The sequence below is a fragment of the Apteryx rowi genome, unplaced genomic scaffold, assembly GCF_003343035.1.
Source record: "Apteryx rowi isolate R43461 unplaced genomic scaffold, aptRow1 scaffold_689, whole genome shotgun sequence".
Classification (NCBI taxonomy): Eukaryota; Metazoa; Chordata; class Aves; order Apterygiformes; family Apterygidae; genus Apteryx; species Apteryx rowi.
The window spans coordinates 256,853-284,157 of record NW_020450970.1 but is presented as its reverse complement, the minus strand read 5'-3'; the positions used below and the strand labels follow the sequence as shown (position 1 = coordinate 284,157).

General features: G+C 38.6%; 1 protein-coding gene across 1 annotated transcript in view; it reads right to left on the bottom strand.

Annotated features, from left to right (window-relative positions):
• The window catches only part of PHF21B (PHD finger protein 21B), a 160,763-nt gene that overhangs the window by 37,744 nt on the left and 95,714 nt on the right, over positions 1 to 27,305 (bottom strand). Inside the window, exon 4 of the mRNA XM_026086236.1 lies at positions 3,405 to 3,497. Coding sequence (XP_025942021.1) covers positions 3,405 to 3,497 — 93 coding nt within the window. The remainder of the gene's footprint in view (positions 1 to 3,404; positions 3,498 to 27,305) is intronic.

The following is a 27,305-nucleotide window of genomic DNA, read 5'->3' as shown; positions in this document are numbered from 1 at the left end:
TGATGAATAAACATGTAGCAACAAAACAGTCCCTTTCCCAAAGCAGGCTATAGTTTAGTGATTCAGTTCAGACCCTCCTGAATTATGCACATTAAAATCACTACGGAAGATAAAAATAAGCAGCATTTGACAGAGGAACTGACTAGAGTCTATGGAGAAACATGCACATTTTATTTAAAGCATTTGTATGTACCTGTTTCTCTCCACCACTAATCTGCATGATAGTTCCATCATAGGATTCTGCTAGTCAACTCTCTGCTCTAAAGCAATCCGAAGCCCTGCCTTCAACCAAGACTGGAAAAATAGGTCAGGGAAATATCATTATAATCTGATTTAACTGCTATTCAAATCATCATAGTCTCTCCATTAATTTGAGCAGAAATTGGATTGGGCCCAAATTATTGACAAGAAAATGGCAGGTTTATTTTAGCATCTTTACTGTTTCATTTAAAATGTCTTTTGAACAAACAGAAACTAAGATTTTTTTCACTTGTTTTCAGGTGGCTACAGCACGACTTTAATCTTTATGTAAACCAGTGTAAAATAAACAGACTGTCTGCACTGCAGCAAGAATTTAGAACTCCAACCTGACATAAGCCCCCGCCCCCCCATATTTGATGGATGCTATAAAGCAGAGAAACAGCTCAAGAACACGCATCATCCAAGCATTTGAGGGAAGGACCTCCAAGATTTCCTTTTCAGAGTGGAGAGTAAGAAGAAAAAGACTATCTGAAATTAAAATCCTAAACATCACAGCCCATAGCAGAACTTTTTACTTATTTGATGAAAACAAAAATAACTTCATATTCTGGAAAAAACAAAAAAGAGAAAAAGAGAAAAAAGTTCTGCCAAAGAGGCTTGTTTTGGCAATAATGAATGCCTAAGGAAATATTGTTTGTATTGTGCAATGAACTTGTAATTAATGTTTGTTTGCTCTCCATTTAATAGCAGTTCTGCACTAAGTGATGGAATTTTGCTGCCATTTGTGAACATGCAGACTCTGAATCTTCATTCCCCATATGGAAGAGCTCCCAGGGGGTTGTATCATAAACCCATTCAAATGAACAAAACAAATGACAAGTATCTGTACAAGTGTGGAAAATGAGAAAGCTGAATGTATTATTTTACATAGATATTGCAAGTGCCTCAGTTTACTTGTGTGGTATTTTCCTGCTTGGCTGCATAGACAGAAATCAAAAGAGCCTATCTAGGTGAGGAGAAGTGCAAACATGAGAATAATAAAGCTCTTTCAGATGTGATGAGGGGCCCTTAAATGGAGGAGTTCCCTATTCCTCTTCAGCCTGGTGAGGTTTCTTCTTCTCGTGCCTACATTGAAAATTAAAGGGGAGGCTGCAACCCCAAAGACATGGGACTGGCCAAATGGAGAAAGAACGGGTAGCAATCAGTGTGCTGTCAAGAACGCAGAGACACTGACCTGGATTGATCCCACCCATCTACATGCACCTGAAACAGGAGTGCAATCTTCTCTAGCTAAGGGAGAAGGCACTTCCAGAGGGTGACTCAGAGACAACCAGGCTCCTAACGTGATAGGGATCCTAGAAGGGATCCATCCAGGCCTTCCTCTATCCTATAGACAAGAAGCAGGCAGCAGCACATGCAGACATGATTAAGGCAGCTTCAATACTGTTATCTTAGGTGACTACCAGGGTACCTGCCACCGCACTAGCACAAACTTCAGCTAAACTTAGCTGCTTGAGTAAGTAGGCAGGCATGCTGGTAGGCTTATTGAAGCCTTTGCTGCTATGATTTCATTGCTATTAGTGCTCTATTCTATTAAAGGTAGACTTAGCAGAGATGGAGATCAGGGGAAGGTGCAATAGCTTGCAGAACAAGGTTCAACTATAGCAAACATGCATGAATATGAACCTTGTATTGCTTTAATGTTTTGTGTGATAGGCTAGGTACTTCTTGATAGAGGAGCAATGAATAATGCTTTGTTTTGAAAAAGCTGTCCTTTTAATTTGCTGCAGAATAAGGTTTTAGCAGATGCCAAACTCAGTTGGGTGCTGCTTGCTAATATGTTTGGGAGACAGTTGCAAAGCTGCCTCTTAGAAAGTCAGTCCTAGAATAGTAGGATTACACCACCTAATTCAGAGCCAGGTACAGGAGGCCATGCCTGTCACCCAGTAAGGATAAGAGGAGGTTAGTACCCAGCCTCCTCTGTAACAGGACAGATACACAACAGGTGAGAGGACATGGACTATGACAGGGCTCAGTCATGCATGTTTTCCAGCTCCCCCTGGAAGATACTAAAATTCCCTTAATTTCCAAATTGAGTGAAAAAAATCACTTTGGATTTGGTGTTTGCTTTTTCAAAGCTATGAGGGACAAGTCAGAAGACATGTTATTTCCAATAATACCTTTGTATTGACTCCCGGCACTTTTATACTTCCATCTTAAGTTTCCAATTTTCCTGGGCCACAGATTCCTACCAACTCTCAAAATTTGCCAGAGATGACTATACACGCGCCTACAGTTTTTACAAAAAAGAGCTTTCTCAGTGATTTGGTACTGCAGCTGACTTACACTGGCCTCACAGATCACCCCTGGCGTGTCACTGTACCTTGGGAATGTCAGTTTTACCTGACTCACTTATGACATATAAGAAATAGATTTCTAATGGTCACACAGGAAGAAATACATTTACACTTGATAATCATGAGTCTAAGTCTTGGAAGAAAACCATAAAATACTAAAACCCACAAAAAAAAATGTGTTGAAAATGACATCCAAAAATTTGGGGAAAGAGGGTAGAAATGGGGAACAAAGTATATTGGTAGGAAACTTTTGCCTGATGGTCAAAAAAAAAAAAAAAAAAAAGATAAAAAGGTTTTAAAAAATTCGGTGAGTGTAAATCTCCTTACATTTTCACTCCTACCCAGCCAATCTTGCATCAGTCTGGCATCATTTCATATCACTTCAATTCGCTGGACCAAAACCTTATACTGGGATAGACGGGGAAAAAGCAAGTAAGTTGGTAAGAGAATGTATGAGTCTAAATCTTGACCAGAAAGGTTGATACTTACACCTCTTCTTTAATTACAGAACTACAGAATCACATCAGTGATTTGTGATGCATCTTATAAAAAGCATATATTTACACTTCATTTTCTTCTTTCACAATGAACCCAAAAGGGGTTTTTTTATGGCTTTTCATTGTATGCTCTCAAAAGAAAACTGATTTTTCTTCTTTTCCACAGATTTTTCATAACTCTGATGTTCAACTTCCACCGAAGGTAGACTGCATGGTAATATACAGCATCAAATAATTTAGGCTTTATTCAGCCAAATAAGTGTGCTGAACTACACAGGCCTGGGCACCAGACAGGAACAGAACAGAATACACATAAATGAAAAAACAAATTTTGAAACTGTATTTGTACCTGAGGTAGCACTGCTGGTCCTTGTCCTGCCAACCTCTGCAAGGAGCTGACCTGAGGAACTTTAATGGGCACTGCAGTGATAGTTCCCAAAGTCTGTTGGAAGAAAACAGTTGAACACAATTTGAAACACTTGCAAAGCTGTCCCAGACAGACTCTGCCCAGCAGTTCCCTTTCAGCTGTTTTGTTTGCCTTGTCCCCCAACTCATAACAGAAGAGAGTAATAAGTCAGTCCATTTGAAGCTCTCTCTCCCCTGTCTTAAGAGCAAGAAAAGTCTTCCTTCTCATTAACCTCCCCTTCAAAGTACCATTAATTAAAGTCTATTGTCTCCTTAGAGCATTTTGTGAGTCTGAGCACAAAGGGCATGCCTCATCATTGTTTAGTTTTTTTGGTATACATGGAAAATACAAGTGTGCTGCCATGGCTGAAAGTTGTGTAGGCACTAGCTTGTTTTCAGAAGAGATCTGAAGAAAGGTGTAACATGTCACAGTGAAACTTCAAAATCTGCATTGGTAGAATGATGCATTTCATGGTAGCCAGGGTCATAAGGAACGTTCACTGTGTCTTAGTGAATAGTAAATACTGAATTATTAAAACTGAAAGCTACTTATAAATCTACTATAGCATACCATAACATAACATTCAGCTAAGATGGCATCCATGTGGTCCAACAGAGCAACTATTACAATTCATGTTTATTTTCTCTACTCACCCTTCTCTTAGTTGTATAACAATTTTATTCGAATCTTATCTAAGAGATTTGACCTAGCTCCTTCTATAAGCAAATACTGTGTTGTAGACTACATAAAGTTTACTTTGTAGATAGTGAAGTGATACTTTTAACCCAGTATTATCTTTATGCCTTGTGAATGAAGTTGGATACAGAGTGGTGAGCAAAACATGGTTTTGTGATACAGAATCAAGTACACACAAGCTTTTTCCCCCTAAAAATACCTAGGCAGTGCCACTCCTTTGCTCACTTCTCATGTATCTATAGTGATAAAAATATCTATACATCTATGTAAATGAGTTCTATTGTAGATGGTCTGAAGCGCACATCTTTTTTACAAGCTTCACCCATAGACACTGATAATATTGGATTGGAGAGGTCGTAAAAAACTTTTACTTATTTTCCACACTAAAAGGAACTGTTAACTTACATAGCTAAGATTGGGTCCTAGATCTGAAGGACATTGCTAACTTTTCCCCTTTGCCCTCTTTCAGGCACACACCATCCCCACACAGAGTTCATATTTCGGTTAACTGGCCAATATTCTTAAAACAGGTTTTGTAACTTTTATCTAACCTTTCTTAATTATGTTGGGAAGACATAGCAATATAAGCAAGTGGGCGACTGTCACTGTAAGAGCAAGAGACCCTTAGTCTCTGGCCACAAAAACTTACCAGGTTGATAGAAACGTCTAATAAGGGAAGAAGAACAGGTTCAGTTGGATTTCTCTACATCCATCTCCCCTCAAAACAAAGATATCTGATCACCGCCAGTAAGATAGAGTATGTTAATACCACCCCAATTGGGAAGTGAAATAAAGAGGAAACTAAATATAATGTAATCAGAGTTCAAACAAAGAAAAATTGTTTCAGGTTTGTGCTGATATGTTCTTCTCAGACCGCAACAACAGAGTGGTAAAATAACCTACTTCATTTTAACTATACTGTTTGATAAGAATACTACGCATCTTCATGCAGAATATCTCCAATAATCTTGTCCTAACAGTTTATATTTTCAGCTCTACCACTCCTCCTGGAGACATTTGGGTTTGTGATGTTATGTATTCAGGAAAGATTAAAATGTGCGTAGGAGTTGGCTGAGTTAAAAAAGGAGACCTATGCAGTTATAAACATGCAGACAATTTTTCCTGAGTACTCATGGATTATCAGTACCCTGGATTATTCATGGAAAAACACACTCCATTCAAATACTGTCTTGAGCAGCAGAAGAACAAAAGGAGCACTGTCACCCATGGAGGCAAGGACAAGCAGTTACACCTTCCTGTGCAAGTGAAGGTCTTGGCAGCAGAACTGGGAAAAGAAGGGAGTGCTTCCACTGCAGTTATCCGTCTAGGAGTGAAACACAGGATAAAAAGAATGGGGAAGGATCCTATAAAGTATCCAAATGAATGACTTTGTTGCTCCTCTACCATATCACTGTCTCAGAACTTGGGAAGGAGGATGTGATGAATTCCTGCAGGGTCTGGAGAGAAGGAGAGCTTGCGCTGTCACCTTCTACTATTACGACTCATCAAACATATCACAGCTTCCTATTTTATACTAGCATGAACTAAAATTAATTCAGTCCAGTTATTTTGCTTTTAAGGTGAACACCAAAACGAATTTCCAAACCCACGCTAGAAGAGCTGAAAATTTGTCACTCAACATGATCCATGTTTTCCCTCCATCCCCACATTCTTTATAAATAGAATGAGATTTCATTTGTAATGCAATGTGCCCAAGTTTTCCCTGGAAACACCAGGAGCCCCACAACTTCTCTGGGACCTCTATGGCAAGTTAAAACAAGTTCTTCCTTCCAGAAGGTTGTGCTTAAAGTGTGGCTGCATCTCTCATCATTTTTATACATGCTACCACAGACCTTGAAAACAAACATTCTGATACAGTATTCATATCCCTACAGATATGACTGGATTTGCAGGGATTTTCAGACTGGCCAACAGAATACCACATATTAAAATCAGAAGTGCGGTCATTGAATGGATTGGGAATTGACTATAAAGATAAGAATCAAATTATTCAGAAGTTAGATAAGATAGAGTTATCAATTGGTATGATGCACAAAACTCCACGTGTTTGAGTACTAAATCTCTTTCCTTGTACTACAAATATCAATCACAAGCAAAAAAATAAATCTGTCTAAAATAGAATGCTTCTATCCTGTGAGAGAGGAGATCATCTCAGCCTATGCATGCGTTATTGTGCCAACTCAGTTATATTTAAAAACACAGAACAATTGAGCCAAAAGGAATGTGAATGAGAGAAGAAACAAGAAACACCATAAAACTATACTGTTCTCTTAGCTTCACTTGAAAACAAAGCCAGAATGTATTGTCTAAGGATATAAGAGAAATGAACTATCATTAGTTCTGTCACCTGTATTCTCAAAAAAATTCTTCAGATTTATTTTCCTGATTTAGGAGTACTGCAGCTATCTCAAGAGAACAAAAACAAATTATGGCATTCTCAGGTTATGAAATTTTCAGTGACAAAGATGCAGCCTACTGTTTACAAGTCTTTTATAGGAAAGATCTGTTATTTAATATTCAAGGAAACAATGTCAGGATAAAAATCATATGGTCGAGGAAAAATCCAAAATATTAAACTCATATTAACAATAGCAGTCTAATATGTTGAGACAGAAAAATATTTGAGAATCTATTTTATTTTTCACTACTTACATTGTTTCATTATTTTTCTCAGCTTGGACAATAAATAGTTCAAGCTATTGTATCAGCAGAATTCAACGACAGAAAACTCTGTACCTTTCCTGTAACACATTTCATGTTTTATCTCAGGGTACTTCACCTAGGTCAGTATTATTGTCTCCATTTTAGTGATGAAAAAAATTGAGGTTCAGGGGTAAAATAATGTTGTCAGAGCCAGACTGTTATACAGGTGGAAATGCAAGCCAGACTTCCTTTCTCCAGTGTGTCATCCACATGATTGATAAACCTCATCTCATCTGCTAATGCAAAGTCAAATCTGAGTGGCTTAATTTTTAGATCAGATTTTAATTATCAGACCAGGATGTCTCTATGATGATGGGTCAAAGTGGGTAAAGCACATAAAATAGGGAATCACTGTTACAGTCTCTGTGGAATGACTGAGGTGGGAGAGTTAGAACTGATGGCTGGGCAATCTGGCTCTGGGTACATTTTCAGCTTTTCAGAACACTATTTTGTTCCAGGTTAACTGCTAAATAGAAGAGCAGACAAAGCCACTTGTTTGGCAAACAAAAAAGTAAATGTCCTTACCTCATGTTAGAGGCCAGGTGATGAGAACTGGATAAACTCCCAGCTGCTCAAACTATACCATGACAAACACTGCTCACCTTAATACTTCAGTTCTAGTCAGGTCCTCAACTCAAGCCTATGGACCCCAAGAGGAAAGTAATCAAGATCCCTCTCCTCTAAAAAGTGAAATAATCTTTTTCCTTGTTACCAGTGCCAACTATTTTCACTCAAACTGTCCAGGCTTGCCATGGTGAGCCTGATGGATCAAATACGTGTCACTCACTAATTCCACACTATCCTTTTCATCCATGTGGGGCTTTTTTTTTTCTCCTTCCTTTTTTCCTATTTGTCCAAAGAGCAAGCTGGTGCACATTCTTATAAACCTTTAATTAACAAGCTGAAAAGACATTTTTCTGGCAATGCCTGACCTTTAAGCACTTTGTATGAATTTATCGATACCAGCAGAAACAATAATTTAAAAGGTTATTTTATGAGTGCTGAATAGTTTATGGCAGTACTTTTGTCAAGATAAACGAGTTTCTTATTACTACATTTACAGCTCTAAGCATTTTAATAAAAAAGGACCATAAAAGTCAAAGATAACTTCAAATCTCTCTTCTTTCTAACTCTGCTTGGGCTTTTCTAGTGAAATGTGCAGTGACGGCAAAAAGTTGAGTCAAGTTTCAGTTTGCCTCAGAATTCTTTTGATTTGATTTTATGGATTTAAACCAGATTTACTACCTTTATACTGAGAAAAATTTTCAAATATAAACAAATTTGTCAGGCGTATTTTCCACTTCCTAATTCACCAAACTTTATGTCAAGCAGCACTTGTTATGGGCAAGCATCTGGGAGCTTGTGACCCTTAGCTACCTTTTACCACAAGCACCAGCCCCAGGCCTCAACTGGAACGGAAATCTCAGCCCCTGCATCACCCATTTGTAGGAGTTAATGGCTAATGAACCCATACGGCTGCAATACAAACCACCTCCAATCTCCTATCTGCAGTGACCTACGCAGAGTAGACATCTAGTTGGCATGCTGCGGGAGTCTTTTTTGCATGAGCAAGCCACAGATGCTCTTGGACAGCAACCACAGCAGGCCCACTGAGCAGGTGACCTGCAAATCTCGGTTTGTGGGTAAATGTCAGCCAACAGTGTGCTCTGAAGGGTCACAGTTTGAACTGCAAACAGGTGAGGAGAAGCAAATGACAGAATCTTTATAAGTGGGCAGAGTTCACTCAGGAAGAATATGATAATTAAAAAAAAAAAAAAATCCCAAAGCCCCCAAAACAGGACACTGTTGCACTAAAAGACAAAGCCCAGTTCCTCTTGTATAACCAGAAGAAAAGGGAAAAATCTAGGAGACGTTGCCAAGTGCACTTAAAAAACCCCCCAAACACTCAAACACCTCTCACCCTGAATTATTCTATTAATACCCAATAGCACTACACCTATTTGCTGTATTTTGTTCTCCTACGCTTCTTCTGCATTAAATCAACATAGTCCCTTCAGCAGGGCTCTTTCAAAGAGAACCAAGAGCGAGAGGAGCGCAGGGACAATGGCAAGGGGGAAACAGAAAAAGTGAAAAGAGGAAGTACAGTATGGAGAGGGAATGGGAATTCAAAGGATGAAGGCTGGAGATGGTTAGAGGACAAAAGGCTGCTGGGGCAGAAACAGAGACCAGATTTACAGTGTCAATGACTAGATTAAGGGCCATACATTTGGTTTCCTATTGTCTATTGTCTTACAACTTTTTTAGTCAATGCCTGAGTTTTTAAATCCATGACTTAAACACATTTCTGAGTTTAGTAAACTTCTGCATTTCAGCCCTGAATGAATAGAATAGTATCTCCACTTAACTGAAAGGCATTTACATTTTACTCAGTTTGGGTAAATATATTTGTTAGACCATCTCTTGCTATGCTTGCTTTGAATTATAAATTCTTTTCCACTCTCATTTGGATGTACTAATAAAAGCTTAAGGACCTGTTCCTACGATTCATTATTTGGACAAACTCAGTGTTGAGTTTGGATACATGAACAACTTAGTATTAGATCCCAGAAGTAAAACTGTTAGGGGACATAACTCTTCTCCCATTCCAGAATTACACTAGTACAGATAAAACTGCTGAAGTCAATCACTGAAGAAAATCAGGCTCAATGAGTAGCTAAAGGTTAAATAGCCACATAGTTTCCAAAGCCTTTCACTGCAGCATGTTACCCAAATAAATACTTAATTCAGGAACATATGGACTTGTTATGTCTTAGCAGAACAGTTCAATTATTTGAGCTCAACTGACACTGCATTGTTACATTATTTGCAAACTGTTTTATACTGACATCAATACTGCAGCAAAAATGTTGTGTTACTACAATGTATTATAGAACTGCTAATTTTTTTTTTTTTTAAGTACATATGCATCTCTCTAAGATCTAGGTCTTCTTCTTGTTGCAAATAAGACACCTAAGCTATTAAAAAAATGTTTTTGTCTGTTATGTGTTCAATATTGGCAACAACAGTTTTACAGAATGGATTTTTAATGTGGTAGTGACAGGGGAACAGATTGCTATGGCAACAGCAAAGATGAAAATTCTTAACCTGAATGGATCGTCACTGAAGTAATTGCAGGGTTTTTTTTACCCATTCTACATCCATTTTAGAACTTGAATGCTGCATTCAACCTTGAGCTTGCTTTATATAAATGCCAAGCACTAAATGCAACCTCCAAGTTTATTTGACTTAAAACTTGCTGCATGTTACCTCTGTAATCCAAGATAGTTACTGTTCTCTAGCTTCCATAAACATGTGAATGCTATTATTTTTCCATACACTCCATCAGTAAAAAACAATGTGCACTTGGATATAACTTCGAGGCTCCTGCAAAACATATATACATACATATTTTTTCTTTCCTGTAGCAAAAGGAGACCTTTTCCTGTGGAAAATCATTCTTAATTTTCAAAGTATGATGAAATCACTATACATAGCATTTCTAAAAATTTGGTGGAATAGTGTCATATTTCAGTTTCATGCTCAAGTTGCATTGCAGAGACTGCACTTCAGACATTTTGTGTAAATAATAGTTAAATTGGGATTTCACAGAAATCTAAAGAATTCTATTCCAACTTTTAGAAGTAAGGGCTTGTTTTCTCCACGTCCTTTCTCTCTAAACAGAATTCATTAATCATGCTCTTGTATGCATGTTTGTTATTACTATGAGGTAGACATTCAATCAGAGGCATAACAAGTCCTGTTGTCTTTTTTTTTCTTATATATCAGTATTTTTTGAAATGATCATTTCTTTGGGCATTAAAATTACTCTTTCAAGCAATTGCCATTACAGCCAATTAACAAAGCCTCAAACTAAGCCAGATGCTGCTGCACTAAAGCAAACTACAACTGCTCCCACTGCCTGTTAGCAAGGCCCAGTAAGAGGGTAGTAACAAGCAGCAGGAGGCAAGGTACCACCTTAAATTCCTAAAACTGCTTTGCACGTGACAGTGTGAGCAAATTCTTAATTGTTGATGATGCAATAACACTGATTTCCTTCACCACCACTCATCTGCAAGGGAACAGACAGTGACATCAAAGCTCATGAGGGCATCAGAGCAGTATGTGCAGAGATAAAGCAAAGAATTTATCTCCACTTCTACCGCAGCTCTTACGCTTTTCAAACCACCATCTTTACTTCTTGCTACTTATTTATTCCCATCTGAATGACTCAAAAAATAGAAACTCAGTTTGAACACATTGCGGACAAGTATTCTAACAAAGGAAAAACATGCTGAATAAAGTTCATGAGTTTCCTTGAAGTCCCATCTGTTACTTACTCAAGGGGACAGATGCTATGGCAAATATCTAGTCTTAAGCTCATGTTCCGTCACATTATTGATTGGTTAGCACTTTTTTTTTTTTTTTTTTTAAGGGCACAGTTATTTTTATCAAAGGAAACAGTCAGGATCTATGGTCAGTCATTAGATCACATTCTAACTTCTGAAAAAAAAGAAAGTTTGGTTATGTGAACTGCATTAGCCTGAACATACTTGTTCTGTGATTTGATACTTTATTCAGAAACCAAATTCAATTAATTAAGTCTCCACCTCTTGCACAAATGAGTTGCAACAACACTCAGCAGCTGTGATCACACCTACAGTCTCTTGCTCAGCCAATTCCTAAAAGATTTGCTGTTTAACTACTAAACTGTTCCAGCCTGTTGTTGTTTTTAATGACTAATGGCTTAAAATTACTTATTCTCTGTTCACAGGCTGCAGAAAACATTTCTGAGTAAAGGAAAAAAAGCATGTACAGTGTGTCACACAGAGCAGACTCCAGCCTATCTCTAAAGCTGGTTCAAGCACGAGTAAAAAAATTCTCAACAGAGGCACTTTAGAGCAGCTGCTAGTCCTACTGCCCTAACCCAGTTGAAGGACATGAGGATTGGGTGGAGGAAGAGGATGAGGAGGAAGAGGATGAGGAGGAAGGAAGAATAATGGAGGAAACGACCATCATTCCTTGGTGATTAAGGAATCAGCACCTATCAGAAAGGCTCCTGCTGCTATTAGCAGCTAGCGAAAATTATCGTACCCTCCAAATTATTCCATCTCAGCACCCATAGGGCTCAAAGCTGCTTTTGCAGCTTCTTGCTCTGAGCTTTCATTATGCATTCTTCATTCACACTGATGAACTGGAAAACATGAGGGGAGAGACAGCTCAAGACGATCTAATTGCTCACTGCCACACAGTCCCTTTTGTCAGATGCTGTGCTGAGCTAATTCAGCTTACTAACCAGGAAAAAGAAAGTCTTCTGTTGCTTGAATTAGCTTAGGAAAGCACCCAACAAGGAACAGGATAAGGGCATGCAAAAAAGCAATGTTTCTTAGCTGGGGGGTGGGGGCAAGAGAAGGGGAAAAGAAAAATGGAATGATGGTTGCAACCTTTTTGGAGGCAGCAAGCTATTAGACAAAATCAGCCATAATAACTGTATGCTGTTACCATACTTTGTGTATAAAATCTGTGGGAAGGAACGCAAAGACTTTGCCTGAATTCCATATAAAGTGTATATAAACGTGACTGATGTTAAAATTCTACTGTTAATATAATTACAGTTAGAAAAAGGAAACAATAACTTTCCCAAGCAGTGTTAATTTGAATGTGCAGAACATCCCATGAGCTTGCTTTATTTACTTTTTAGGCAGACTACGCAGCAATATTGAGCCACCTGCCCATCAACAAAACCCAGTGGGAAATACTGCTTTAGTACAGCATGGCTGAATTACCATTACTATTGAATTCTTAACTTTGGTATTCTATAGTTCTGGGATTGTAGCTGTGCAAAATCATTGTGGATATTGTTATTTATGTGCCTACTTCCAACTAAAAGAAAATATTGAAATTACAGAAGCAGCTGAGTTGGTTTTGGACGATGATAAACTCTACAGAATTCACTTACGAATGTAGTTGATTCTTTGAAGAATGATCCAAATAGAAGGGTTGATCTTTTATGTAGATTTGTACAGACAATAACATGATATGGTAAATTTATATATATGTATATATAAATATATATGTAAATACACACATACACACACAAAATGTATGTGAATACACACACACACTTCAGAACACATAATAATATATTACACATAATATTTTCCAGAGTTGTAAATATACTGAAATGAGCACCTACTAGAGCCAATATTTCCCCACAATGACAGAACCAGGAAATCTTACAGACAGTAAGAAAGTCTCCTGTCCTTCCTAAGGCACTGCATTAATGCTAGCGCCAGCAGATCCAGCCTTATGAAGACTAAAATCAGCAAAGGCTCCTCTGTCTCAGAGCCCAGAAATGAAATCTGTTTCTGGAGTGCAGAAATTATAATAAGAAAAACAGGGGGAAAAAAAAATCAAAGCGCAACTCTGGCCTACTATCTAGCTCCTGTGCCTTTTTCTGGGTTCTAATTAGGAGGTTTGGTCCTGCTAGTCCTAGATAAACCTGCTCACTGGAACATCTTCCAAGGTCCTAGTAAGTTGAGTTTCAGAAAAAGCCACAGTGTGGCTATGTCCAACCTGGCTCCAGCTGAAGGGTTCAAAACAATATTCTCAAAACATTCTCCTTAGCTGCTGTCCAGCCTTAAAGACCATTAAATCCTTATTTATGCGCCTTGGATTAAACCAGTAACATTCTGTAGGTGCCTGGAGGTTTGGTTGTTGACAAGCCTGGAAGCCTTACTTTAAAGACATTCAACAGCTCAGTATCTAGAACTGAATCCACAAAAGGACAGAGGTATTGCACTGTACAGTGTCCAACTGTTAGAGCCTTACTGCAGTTGGTAATTAGGAACTGAGGCTTTTCCATGCAGGGTAGGCAAAGAGCATGGCTGGGCACCTTGGGGAGAAATCTGCAAACCAGCACCCTGGGGTGGAAGCTGTGTAGAGCATCAACAGGACTGTTTTGCTGTGTTACTGTCTCCTGGTCTTGGTACTCTGCTCTGAATGAAGAGACCTGCTTCACTCCCACTGGGATTTGTATCCCTGATCACCCTTTTCAATGTGAACATTCAACTACTTTCATTCCAAACACAGCTAAAGAAAGCTGTCCTTCGCTTTCTTCTTCCTTCTGTCTTTCCTTTGAACTGATTTCTCGGGAATAAAATCACATTCTCCAGAGAAGGAAGATTTCAGTTCCCACATTGGCCTGGACTCTCTGGTAAGCCATTTAACCATCAGAGCATACTTTGGAGCAAGACTCTTTCAGTTTTTCCTGCTAAATTTGTCAGTGAGAAAAGAAAGAACATAGTCTTTATAGTCCAGTCTGGGAGAAGACAGACCCGCAATTCCAAGCAATGTTCTGGCCATCTTGTTGTTCAGCTAACATGACAGTAGTTCTTGTGATGCCCAAAAGCAGACACTGAGCACACAGGGAATATAACTAGTAAAATTGTAGGCACTTATGGATTTCACCTGTATCCAGACTTGACAGCAGCTGAGTAAATATTCTGATGATCTAAAGTTTGAATTCAGGACAGTTACGCGCACTTCAGCACTGAAGTACTTTTACAGAGCTAGCCTCAATCTCTTTTGCTAGAAATAAAAGAGATGGGGAGAAAACATGTCCTGTTTTTAGCTTACAAACTTTTCAAATTAGACACAACAATAATCTCTTCATAAAGGCAGAACCATGAATATTTACGAGCCCTCACTCTGTTCAATGAAAGTCTGTGCATAGATCCTTACAGAGATCATTGCAGAGATCAGGTCTTCATTCCATAGTCATTCCCAGAGCTAAATGGGGAAAAAGTTTTTTTAAATTGGACAATGGTATCTTAAATCCACAATGATTATCAGGGAGATGTAGAGAGAACTTTACTAGCTGAAATTTCTTTAAATTTTTAGAGTGATTGGCTCTCACTCTGGCAGGGTTATTTATATCATGCCACTGACCCAAAAAACAAAATGTTATTAAAAGGATATTGCTCAGATCTTCATCTACATTCTACTTGCAGACACAAAAGTTCTGTACACTCTGCATCCTGACAATGTAAACTAAAATCTTGAAAATTAGGAGAAACAAGCCACAAAGGTATATTTTTAATGAAAAGTTCCTTTTTAAAGAAAATATAATAATAATTAATGACATACTAAGCCTATTTTGCTGTTACTCAGAAAATGTTAGAGACCTGCTAGTGATGTAATCCTTTAGATAATAGTGAAACTTTGTGAGCAGCTTTGCTGGTACAAATCTAGCATCACTATACTTGACTTCAGTGGAGATGCTACAAATTCACACATTTGAAAATGTGCATAGAATTTTTTCAGTCATACTTAGTTATTGAGAAGACTTATGAACTGAAACTTGTTAAAGGAATTAATGAGAAAAGATTGTAAATCAAGGCCTAGGATGATTCTAGTTCTGTGTAACAACTTTTAAACTCAGAAAGAATTTTTGGACCCTGGCCAGAGGAACAGAGTTTGATCTTGTGTTCCTCAAGCCTTGAGAACAAAGGGTAAGCACTCTGAACCATCACAGTACTTAGTCTGGCTTTAAAGCCCACATTAACAACACAGATACACCAGAAACTTGATATTTTTGTATTTACTTGTACTTATTAGGGTCCTTGGGCTTTTCTTTTCAAGCAATACTAATAAATGCAGTGTCATTTCCCATATAACAAGAAACGCTAGAAAAAGTGATACAAGTTGATAGAACATAGACTATTCAAACTTTTGAAATGGCAGTATACTTTGAAAAGACAAGGAGAGGGGAAAATGAATATAGTGAAGTTTCACTTTTAAGTAAACATCGTGAGATCAGATAACAGGGTGGTGGTATTTTTTAGAGCAACTGCTAATTAACTACCACATACAGTCTTCTAAAATCAAACCCTGCAGTATCCCTGCCAAATTTCCATAAGATTCTCATTCCTATTATGCTAAAATGGCTGTCTTTCTGAATGTCTTAATGTACTGATTCTTGAAAGAGAAATGTGTACTACATTAAATTAAATAAGGCTGACTTGTATTTTTATTTCATATACCTAAGGACAGTAAGCATACAGCTAAGACTTTTAAACCATCATTAACACTTCAGCAAACTACAGGAAATACAATGTTACTTAAATCTTATCAAAACTGTCAGGCACCTTCTAGTATCACCTATTCAATCACTGCTAGTTCAGTGATCTTGTATGCAAAAATGAACTTATCTCCAATACAGCCAATCTCGCTGTTTGAATCAGTGAGGGATGCAACAATCAAATTGTTTATAATATCACAATCCATCAATGTATGTGCAAATTTGATGACACAGTCACTGAACTGGGGTATTACTTAATAAAATCAAACACGAGAAACAGACTAAACAGAAGTCTATAATAAAAATCTCACTGAGGGGAAGAAAAAAGAACACAGTTGTCCCCATTAACTAAACGTCTAATATAAAAGCAGTGGGGACATGTTCTTGCTTTCACTGGCCAAGTCTCCAAGAACAATATTTGGCCAAAGAGCAAAAAGGGCTGACTTTTTGTCCATGCAACAACAAGATCCCTGGACCAAAACTAACATAGCAAATGCTTAGCTTTAAACGTGATTGGTTCCACGTACTCCAGACAGACTACTTCCATACTAAAAGATGAGATCATTACCCCTCTTTCTTGAAAAAAATTTTTTTTGTGTTCATTTGTTTTTGGAACAATATTAATCTTCTTTTTCAACAGTGTTTAAACATAATCTTAATGATACTCTAAGTCATAAGCAACCCCATGTAAGAAACTCCACAAAATTGTTTTCACTAATCATTGATACTATTTTTCTTAAAATGTACTCTGAACCAGAATAATCAAAAAGATTAAGACCCCATAACAGAAAAAATACAAACTCCGTTATAAGCACATGATTAATCCTATTGAAGACATGTGAATTACATACATGTTAAACTCAGGGTTATGCTCAAATGAAGGACAAAATATCAACCTGTTCTCTGAAAATATGATATTGAAGTCTGATTGCAAGATCAAGAAAAAGAATTTTGGTTTGTCTTACCTTGCCTGGTACCTGGCCTATTTTAAGAGGGTCTATGTTTCAGTTTTCATAACGATAAAAATCCAAGTCCAATGCAAGCCTTTCTACCCACAGGTCAAAAATGTGATTCAAGTCTACAGTGCACCTTCTGCACAAAAATTATCTGCACTGAAGCAAGATCAAGCCCAAGAAGGATTTAAAAGCAGTCAAAAAAGCAGCAGAGCCATGATAAATAAAAGTTAGTAACTAGTCTTTTCCCACACATACACACATACATGAGAATCAGAAACACACGATATAGCTGTTAACAGCCATCCGCCAACACTCTGTCCTTGTCACTGATGGGAATTGAAATATATCTCTCTTGCCATTCAGTTATTCTCTAAATTTAGAGATGAACAAATTTGGTTAAATTTGGATCGGATCACTCTGACTCACATTATCCTGCAAGGTAGAAATCCTTCACACGTCACACACAAAAAAGGCCACTGAATGTAATACATAATCCATTACCTTTAAGAAATATTGCATGTAGTCAAAGCAACAAATAGAAAAAAAATATAGCATTAAACAACAGGAAGCCCATGCAAATAATAATGATATAATCATCAGAACAGTGCTCATATGTTTAAGTATGCACTCAGGGAGCTAGGTCTTTAGCTAATATAAACTCACAGAACTACAGTACTTTGAGCACAACTCTACAGATTCCTAAGCCGTGAGGCTCTGGCCTTCCATATAGGAATATCTCCATAGACAGATTTTTTTTTCTCTCAATCACATACACAAATACTTTTAATTGTTTACTGTGTAGCAATTTAACTTGAATCTTTATAAAATGGCTGTGATGTGAAGAAAAGATAACACCTAAACCCTAACATCACTAAGTGCTAATAAATATTAATAGAACATAAGAACCACTTTTACTGCAATGTGAAACCAGTTTAATATCCACAGATGAAATCAAATTGCTGCCTTTATTACTGTCAGGAATGACTTCTAAGATATTTCTATTTACTACTTGAGTATTCATCAGCACTCTGTATTTACAACAGCCTCTCTCTCTCCCTCTCTGCCTCCCTCCCTCTCTCCCTCCCTCTCTCCTAGTTATACATAAGATAATTTAAGAGCAGTATTTTCTGGTAGTTTTCAAATTAATTTAAATATAGACTCAAATACACATTAGGAGATTAGTACCAGACCTATTGCCAAATCTTGATACAGTTCTAACACCAACCATGCTTGTGTCTGCAATATGAAAGTTGAAAGATGATAAATAGTGCGCAGTCCAGTATCAAACATTCAAATTCCTAAAAATCATTCAACTGCCCCACAAACTACATGGATAATGAAAAAAATCCACCTTTTGATGATAAATAAAACTAAGATGCTTGGCTAAATTCCAAAGCCTCTCATTTCCTAAAGTGGTGCTTTTTATTAAAGTAACAGTACATGTGGAATAAGTGGATATTTTTATGTATCCTGTAATTTAGAAAACCTAAGAGATGATATCCCCACCCCCCAAGTTGATCATCTTTCATTATTACAAACTGCACTCCAAGTTCGAATCACACAGCCCTCAAATTTTCTATCCATCCCCTTCCATTCTTACTCCCTCATTTTAAACAGAACTTGAAAATTCTGACATTTGCAAGAATGCTTGCCTGGTAATTTCCGTGAGGCACAGACAGCCTCCAATTACAATGAAATAGCTACAGTGTATTACCACTTTTAGAGCATTCTTTGGTTTTCTAAAGTGAATCAAAACTCTCCATGGGAGCTACTCTGATTAGCGTCAAAACAATAATGTGTTATAAACTCAGAGCGTTAGAACAAGGGACTCTGAACTTTATTTGTTTACATGGATGGCATATAAGTATGTATAAAAATACCACAGAAACTTCCATAAGAGGACTGCCTATATACTACTACATTTTAAGACCTTCTTTATTAGGAAGTTAAAACAGTTCCCTAGAAAAGGTGTGAAATTTAAAAGCAAACATTTCCCCCTCCTTTAACCTGGTCTCTTTTGTTTGATTCCCTATACGCAAGTCAATTAATTACTTCTAAACTGTTTAGAAGGACCTAGATGATATGAACAGGCTGAAAGCTCATTCACTCTCCTACAGTATCAGGAATCACTGACAAAACGGAAGTAGCTTCAGTTATCTCCTTTTTCTGCTCATATTCTTTGGTAGAGATTCTTCTCAGATACTTGCAGGGGGAAAATCTATTCCTTAAATACTGAAGTAGCATCCATATCTACACTCCAGTTCACATGAACCTAGACAGGGGACGTTTAGTCACATGAACCAGAAGGTAGAACCATAGTGTGTTCTCCAAAATTGCATCTTTTCTGTTGTTTCCTGGGGGTTTAAGTTCCTGCAGGGTGCTGTCTGGTGACAGTTCCCACAGAAACATATTTGGCAAGGTTGCTGCTAGATTCTTACAACAAAGTATCAGACAATCAGTGTGAGTCCACTCTTGCGTGTCCTCTCCTGCTGAATAATCCACTGCCTTCACTAGAAATGTTTGGCTATGGAAGGCATACCATGTTGGGCCTAATCAGGTTTTATTCAGTTGCTGATAGTTTTTATTCAGTCATTGATACCAGTGGGTGTTTGACCCTATTGTCGACCAAATGAAAACGCAGATTGAGAAGAGCAGAAATCCATGTACTTCAGCTGTATTGACCATATACGTATGTCTGGGATATTTAAAAAGGAAGCCATTTATAATCAGGAAGCGTAAGTGCTTATTCTGAAGCTGACATTTAAATATCCCATCAACAGCAACCAGCATTGCAAAACGGTTTAATTAACCTGAAAGGATGTAATTTTATGCTATTTAGCAAGAAATACAAATTTTAAAGTGCTTTTATGCAGGATATATCAGACTAGTAAGGCCAAATTCAGCTCTTAGCTACCCATACTTAAATATGGAGTAAATTCATGTACCTCACTTAATAAATCTGCAACTAAGATGGTGTAAATACAAGCAGAATCTGTCACACATACTCTATAATCCATTTCCTAAAATTACTATGCTCTTTACAGCACTCTAATAGTAGAGTTAAAAGTTAGTAAAGCCTCAATGACAGAATGGATCATAGGATTTTGTGTGGGACTTTGAATCTTTAGGGTTATCCCTCCCCTTGTCTTTTTTTAAATTTCTCTGAGACACCTCTCCACTTCTACATTTACAAATACATCCTGAAGATTACTTGCCTTAAAGCTATCAAAGGATGATCCAAGAAACTGAAAATATGATATTGAATACTTCCACCTTAAGAAAATTATTAGAAGCCAATCTTGATCAATACTAAATCTTTCTACTACATATCCTTTGAGGTCCAATGCTAAAGCAATCCAACATCTCTGTCCTACTCATAGGCACATCGTGGCTGATATCCTTCTGAAAGCCACAGAGGACAATCTCAGATGGTGTGGTCTACTGGACAAAATATAGGATTGTGATGATTGCGATGGATGAATCTGAGCTCTCTCCTGCTGTGTGACCCTAGAAGTTGTTTCATCTCTCTACATCCTGATTTCCCCAGGAATTTTGTCTTGACTGCTTCAATTGTATGCTCTTCAGACATTCTCTCCAACAGGCATGCCTTCAGTGTCTACCATGGAGAACAAACAGGAAGGATAACCAAGTGGTTAACATGCCAACGAGACTCTGCTTCAATCCTCCACTCTATCAGAGCATCCGCATGCCCCCAGGCAAGACACTTGGGCCCAGATACCTCAAACAAAAGTTCCAATAGGATATACGCTAAGGAAAGGTGAGGGTGACTGAACAGTGGAACAGGTTGCCCAGAGAGGTTGTGGAGACTTCATTCTTGGAGATATTCAAAAGCTGTCTGGACAGGGTCCTGGGCAACCTGCTGTAAGTGACCATGCTTGAGGAGGGGGGTTGGGCTAGATGATCTCTAAAGGTCCTTCTAGTCTCAACCATTCCATAATTCTGTTCTGTGACACTTCAGAGAATCTAGGTCTTTATCTCTCTGATTGGATCTACACAGTCCTGTTGCAACATCAGCAAAGCCCTTCACATCAAATTCCTATCTACACTGCTGTCCTTCACAGCAGCTCAAATGGCGTCCCAGAGAGGATTTTAATCCTTAAGAGTTCTCCATAGGTTCCTCTAATGTTGTCTAGTTGGATCACATTTCAGAATTCCTCTGCCTACAGTAACTCTGCTCTATAAACCTGTGTCCCACAGGGCATGATGGCAGGGACAGCACTACAACCTCACTCTTGGGCTTGTCTGTTCAAAATCTTCCTGCAACAGGCTTTGTGTATAGTTCTCTCACGTATTGTTATTTATAATAGAATGCTATTACCACACCAAGTGCGCCACATAAGCTGGCAGAAGCATATAGCTCAGAGTACTAATTTGGCCCCAGCAGGAGACTCAACCCCCTTTTCATACTTGAAGAGATTGTAAGAAACAGCATAGTTGGGAGAAAGTCAGTAAGAACTGTCACCCACACACATCAATTATTGTCCAGTTACTCTAAATGAGACACCCAGAAACTAGCACCAGTGCCAAAGAAAATAAAGCTGAAGTAAGCCCTCAGCAAAACCCCTCAACATCTGGAAATTCATGAGCTACTGCTAATCAACCCATATTTGGAGAAAGGTATGATCTTATCTGAGGATACTGACAAAATCAGTTTGATCCTAAGATTGAAAGCCATGGATTCCAGAAACACAACTATTTTTTCGTACATTATAGACAGACTGGTACGCTTCTGATGCTGGCAAGACTCGTGGTCCTCACGTAGATTACGAAAAAGACCACAGTCATCAAAAGCCACAAGGCACTGTCTTCATTTTCCCCCTTGCCTAGATGTATGTGGACCCTCTCGATTTCTCTTTTGTCCTTCCCTGAGCTCACTAGTCATCATTTCAGTCTGCCTGCTGGCACACTGAGATCAGTGTGGACGCTGAAGATTGAGGTCAAGAAGGACATATGAAGGAGTCAGTAAAGAGCCATGGCAAGATCTAAAGTGGGCATGCTCCACAGGCTTGTGGGGCAATTCTTGTTCCCAAGGATGCCGACTGCAGTGTGGACATGTCTGAGACACTCTCAGAATGACCTAAAAGGCCAGTAGCATGGATGTCAACACAGTGACCCTGCTCAACACAGCCCGTGGGAGTTTCCTGTGAAGGACCACAAATGGATCCTTTATTTCTCAGTTTTCCAATGGTAAACTGTGCAATAATAGCACCTTAGTCATAATAACTGTGAGGATAAATTAACTATTGCCTGTACTCAGACACTATGGTAGCATGGATCATAGAAAAAGCTATATATAGCCATATAACCAATACAGATAAATATATCTATAAATAAAACCTCTAAGTACTACTGCAATACAAATAATAAATAAAATGTAAAAAGACTTAGTCATACATGCAGGTGGATTTCCAATTATGGAGGAAGCACTTTTACAGAGAGCAGAATAGAACACATTAAGTGGGATGGAGAAGAGAAAGGTAATAAATCATTCTACAAATAAATTATTTTGAAAAATGGCCATAACAGGCAGAGATATGTTCTTAAACTTTTGGAATGCCGTTTTTCTAGTAAATTGAATAAGCAAATAGCTAAGAAGTATATATGAGCATCCACCCACACATATAAAAGCCACTTTTTCCTGAAAGAAAACCCCCAAAACAAAACAGATACTCATGTAGCCTGCTCAAGCTAAACAAGGATACAAGTAGTTCTTTGAGCTGTGGAGTTAATGAAGCATTTGTGGAGAACAGTTTACTGTCTTGCTAAGAATTTATAGCACTATAAATTCTCATGCTATATTTTACTTTGAAATAACCTCCCTGTATAGACAAGCCCCAAGACGCAACAGCACATGTTCATGGGGAAGCTTACCAAACTTTACGCCAGTTGACTCAGGGAATACATGTGTGGGAAGGAAAGAATGGAGAGGAGCAGAAAGCAGATTTTAGGCTGCTGCTTTTGGAGTCCTGATGGACAGAAGGGAGTCAGTATCTTGCTAGAATGCTTTCAAAGAGCCACACAGAGTAATGGGGGCCTGATTACCAGCTGACGGAAGCTCTATATCAGGATCACAAGTAACAGCCAGTTCTTTATTACAGCAGTATCCAAATGTACTCAATACAACAGTATCCAAATGTACCCAGTATCTGCCTCTCCCTTCAGGAGCCTTTGGGACCTATAATAGGTGAACAGTGCACATACAGCAAATGACAGGTAAATACAGAGAACAGTGCTTACGTTGACAAAGCAAGAGTCAATTCTAGCAGCAGTCTAATTCCAGGGTCATGGTTAAGTTTAAAGCCAGCAATGCTGTGCTGTATAGAGATAAAAATGCTAGCTGCAAACAACCTAACTCTGCAACCAGAGCAGTGTAGCTGCCTGAGAGGCAAAGGCTACCTCAAGCAGTACCCAGCATACTGCTTCCAGGACACGAAATACCTCTGCAGAGCCACTCTGTGCCATGCTTCTGTGGAACTCCTTTGTGTACTCCTATCACAGTGATTCATGGCCCAGTGCATATATGCCCTTCCAGTGCTTTTTGCTTTCCTCTCACTACAGCTCCTGAAAAGCAGTTGAGTGGTCTGACAGCTGTATTCCCCCCCGCCTCCCATTTTGCTTGTTCTCCCAATAGCTGGCTGATCCAACTGCCAACTTTCAAACAGCCAAAAGGCTTTCTGCTTTTTCCAAACTAGGTTCTGTGATGCCTGCTGGCCCTCAGTTTTGCAGTTTAGAAGAGAATGAGGAGGTAGCAGAGGGCATTTTCTTTACTCAGTACATTGTTCCAGCACAGCAGATGGGATTTTGTACTTCAGCAAAGCAACCTCAGATCCTGCTTGCAGTTAGGAAATGGTGGCTAGGATAGGAAATAGCAAACACCACATAAATACAATTACAATCAAAATATAATTTGAGAGGTTTGCATTAAAATCTCTTTATAGTAGGAGGACAGGTATGCTGGCATCCTACATCCATCCGATAGCCACAGGATATTCTCTATACAGAACAACAGCTATTCTCTGAAGGCAAAGCACCCCTAGTGTACATACAGCATATGTCAGCAAAATTCAGCCAAAGTCAGCAAAATTCTGCTCTTGCCAACATATCGTGCTCCAGACCATCCAAATGAAGCTCTAAGCTTGAGAAAGAGCTGTTCTCCTGATATCACTGCCCCTACATTTCATCAGTGTAGCTCCATCAGTCATATCTTCATACACTGGATTGACACTGAAAAGCTGCCAAAGAAGTCCTTAGTGTAGACATACTGCTAGTTTCTGGAGCTTACAATTTCTGATGCTTACAGATTCCAATCATCATTAATATCACAATGTTTCTTCCTTCTAATAAGAGGCGTGATAAATATCTGATCAATCCTCCAGTGTTTGTTATGCATATAATTATTTAGATACTCTTTTCAATGAAGATATTGCTGCCATTAGTCAACAATGTTTCAAAATTGCTTTAAAAATCTTCTGCGTAAACAACAGCCTAAAATGAAAGTGCTGACACACAGCTGCCCAAATGAAAATTCTATAACAAACTTACATTTAATCCTATCTATATTTACAAGTTGTGTGTTTAGATGATACTATTTGATGCCCTATTTTTTTCTGCTGAGTTTCATTTAGCATTTCATCCTTCCTGCTAGATACCCCTTGAGATGATTGTATGCACAGCCTGATCCCCTTAAATGCTTTCGAGCAGAAACCACTGTTCAGAAACTCATAACATTGCATTTCATGCTCTTGCCCTTTCCCTCACTTCGCAGATGCAGAGGAGAAGGCTACACTACACCAGTAATCTCATTTACTACTATCAGCTTGCCACCTTAACCCAGTTTGCAGGAGGCTGTCATTATCCACCATCTCACGAACTTCATATATTCCAAGAGAAAAAAAAATAGCTTTCTGAGCCATAACAATGCCACAAAAAAAAAAAGAAAAGAAGACAAAGTAAATGCTTATTAATAAGTGGCAACAATGAAATTTCCCACTGATGTTACAGTGCTGGTAGCTAAGGTATTACTGGTATTGATTTGTAATCACCACACTGGGAACAGTCAAGAATACTGAGCATGAAGTAAGAATAGATTTTTTTTAGATGGACCAGAAAAAGAAACCTTGCAAAACAAATTTAATTTGGGTAGAGGAATGATAATTAACTTACAATTCAGCGCTAAGCTTCCTGACAGTGTAGGGCCGAAGGTCAGCTTGCATTCTTATACATTAACAATTCAATACTTCTAATTGTTTTCATCTATGCCTGCTGACTCTCTTTCAAAAAGAGAAAACCACTTAGTTCTCTGTTTCAGAAACTTGCCATTGCGCAGCTTTTTCTTTCATGAATTACAAACAAAATCAATGATACTAAATCATGAAACCACAGTTGTAAAAAATGTGGTAAGGTGAAGATATTTCTAAAGAAAAACACTGGACTGCTTCCTCGAGTAAAATGAATGCCAAATCCAAATGCAGCACAATATTCCCATGCTATTCCACTAATGGCAAGCTTCAGCTTAAAAATTGTTCTTCATGAAAGAAGTTGTAATGCTGGGGCAAATACTGTTTCAGGTTTGAGAGAACACAGCATAGAAACGCACATGCTAGCATCACGGTTCTGTTCCAACGAGGTACAATGTACTGTTAAACATAAAAGGACTGGAAACATGGAAGGTAGAAGTGGGACCTGTTTGGCCTTTTGAAGAGATACACAGGAAGCATTAAGGCTAATTCAACAGCCCTACAGCTTGCCAGACTAGAAATTGTTTCCTTTAACAACCCTTATAGAGATCACAAGTTTGCAGCCAATGACACAATTCAGGCTAAATACATTAAATGTTGTTTCAAGCTTCTTTCATTATTGTTTTGAATCTTTTCTTCCTATGGCTTCTGACAGTGAGAGTAAAAGATAGTCCTTCACAAAATGACAGACCACTGAAATATTGAAACTTTTATCATTTGTACGATTATCATTTATATGACTACTTTTCAGGATTCTAAGAAATACCTACTGGAATATCTTCAAGTATCTTTTCAATAAAGTATAAACAACACCTTCAATAAAGAAATTATCCAGCATGAATACAGAACAGAAATTCAAAATCAAATTCCCTGCACAGTTACTATATTATAACAGCTAAAGACAATGACATTTCTCCAGCAAAAGTGACAGAATGATTTAGTTCCCAAAGTGGTTGCATGTGCTTTCCCGTTTGTTAGCTGATTTAAGAGGTGATGGACATTCCCTCTCTAGAGTTTAGGAGGAGGCTTCATGGGGATGAAAAAACCTCATACATTCTGATATAACCTTGATTTAAAAATGTCTGCAGTTACTTTGCCTATTTCCCTAATACACATTTTGTTCTTCTATCCTGAGTATAAAAGATTAAATTCCTGAGTTTGTGAAGAAGAATTAGGGTACAAAAAAAATACAGTACCACAGCCTCTATGTGCAGAAAGTAGACAAGAAATCTACTTTTCAAGTGTTAGCAATAATAGTTTACATCTGTATGTCCTCAGTTTTAGGAAAAGGCTTTGTGACTTTCTTTGAACTTTAGATTCATCAGGATCATTTCACTCTCCTGACACACGCTCCAACTGGAGTAAAAACTTCTCTTTTGTTGCTGTTGACTGCACAAAATTATGTGTCCAGGACAGAGCACCCCTTTTCTTTTTGCACCCCCTTCTTTCACTAATTCATTCATTCCATTTCATGTTTAGATTACTACGAACACAAGCAGAAAAAAAAACAAAACAGAACAGAACAATCCCATCCCCCCATATTCTCAATTAGTGTAACTGGAAGAAACACTTTGGCAGCCTGCCAGCTCCTGTAGAGTTTGCCGTTCCTCCCTCTGCCTAAGCGAAGGAAGGTCTGAACCACTACAAGGATATCTGAAACGATGGCACTACGAGGAGACTCTCCACCCCTGCAAACAGTGTCTGAACCGCCAACAGGGCAACGCTTCTTTAAACTACTTTTTTAAGAACTGCTTCTTAACCACAAAAGCAGCCTCAGAGGGTGAACAAATGGGGGCAAGCAACAGGAGTGCTAAATTCCCAAACAGTACGGCCATCCCCTCCACTCAGCTCTGTGCAGCCCTCTTCTACCAGGGCCCACGTGCCAGTCCACGCTGGGTCTCAGAGGCGAGGGAACCTGCCTATCCCCCAGAGCCTGCCACCCGCAGTGCCCCACGCTTCTGGGGCAGGAGGGGGGGCAACTCCTCACACTCCTGGGGGTGAGGAAATCCCCATACCCCCGAGAGGCAAATCCCCACATGCCTGGCGAGGGGCAAGTCCTCACACTTCCAGCAGAGGTGGGGGGGGAAGGAGGGGGCAAGTCTCCATACTTCCAGGGGGAAATCCCCATGCT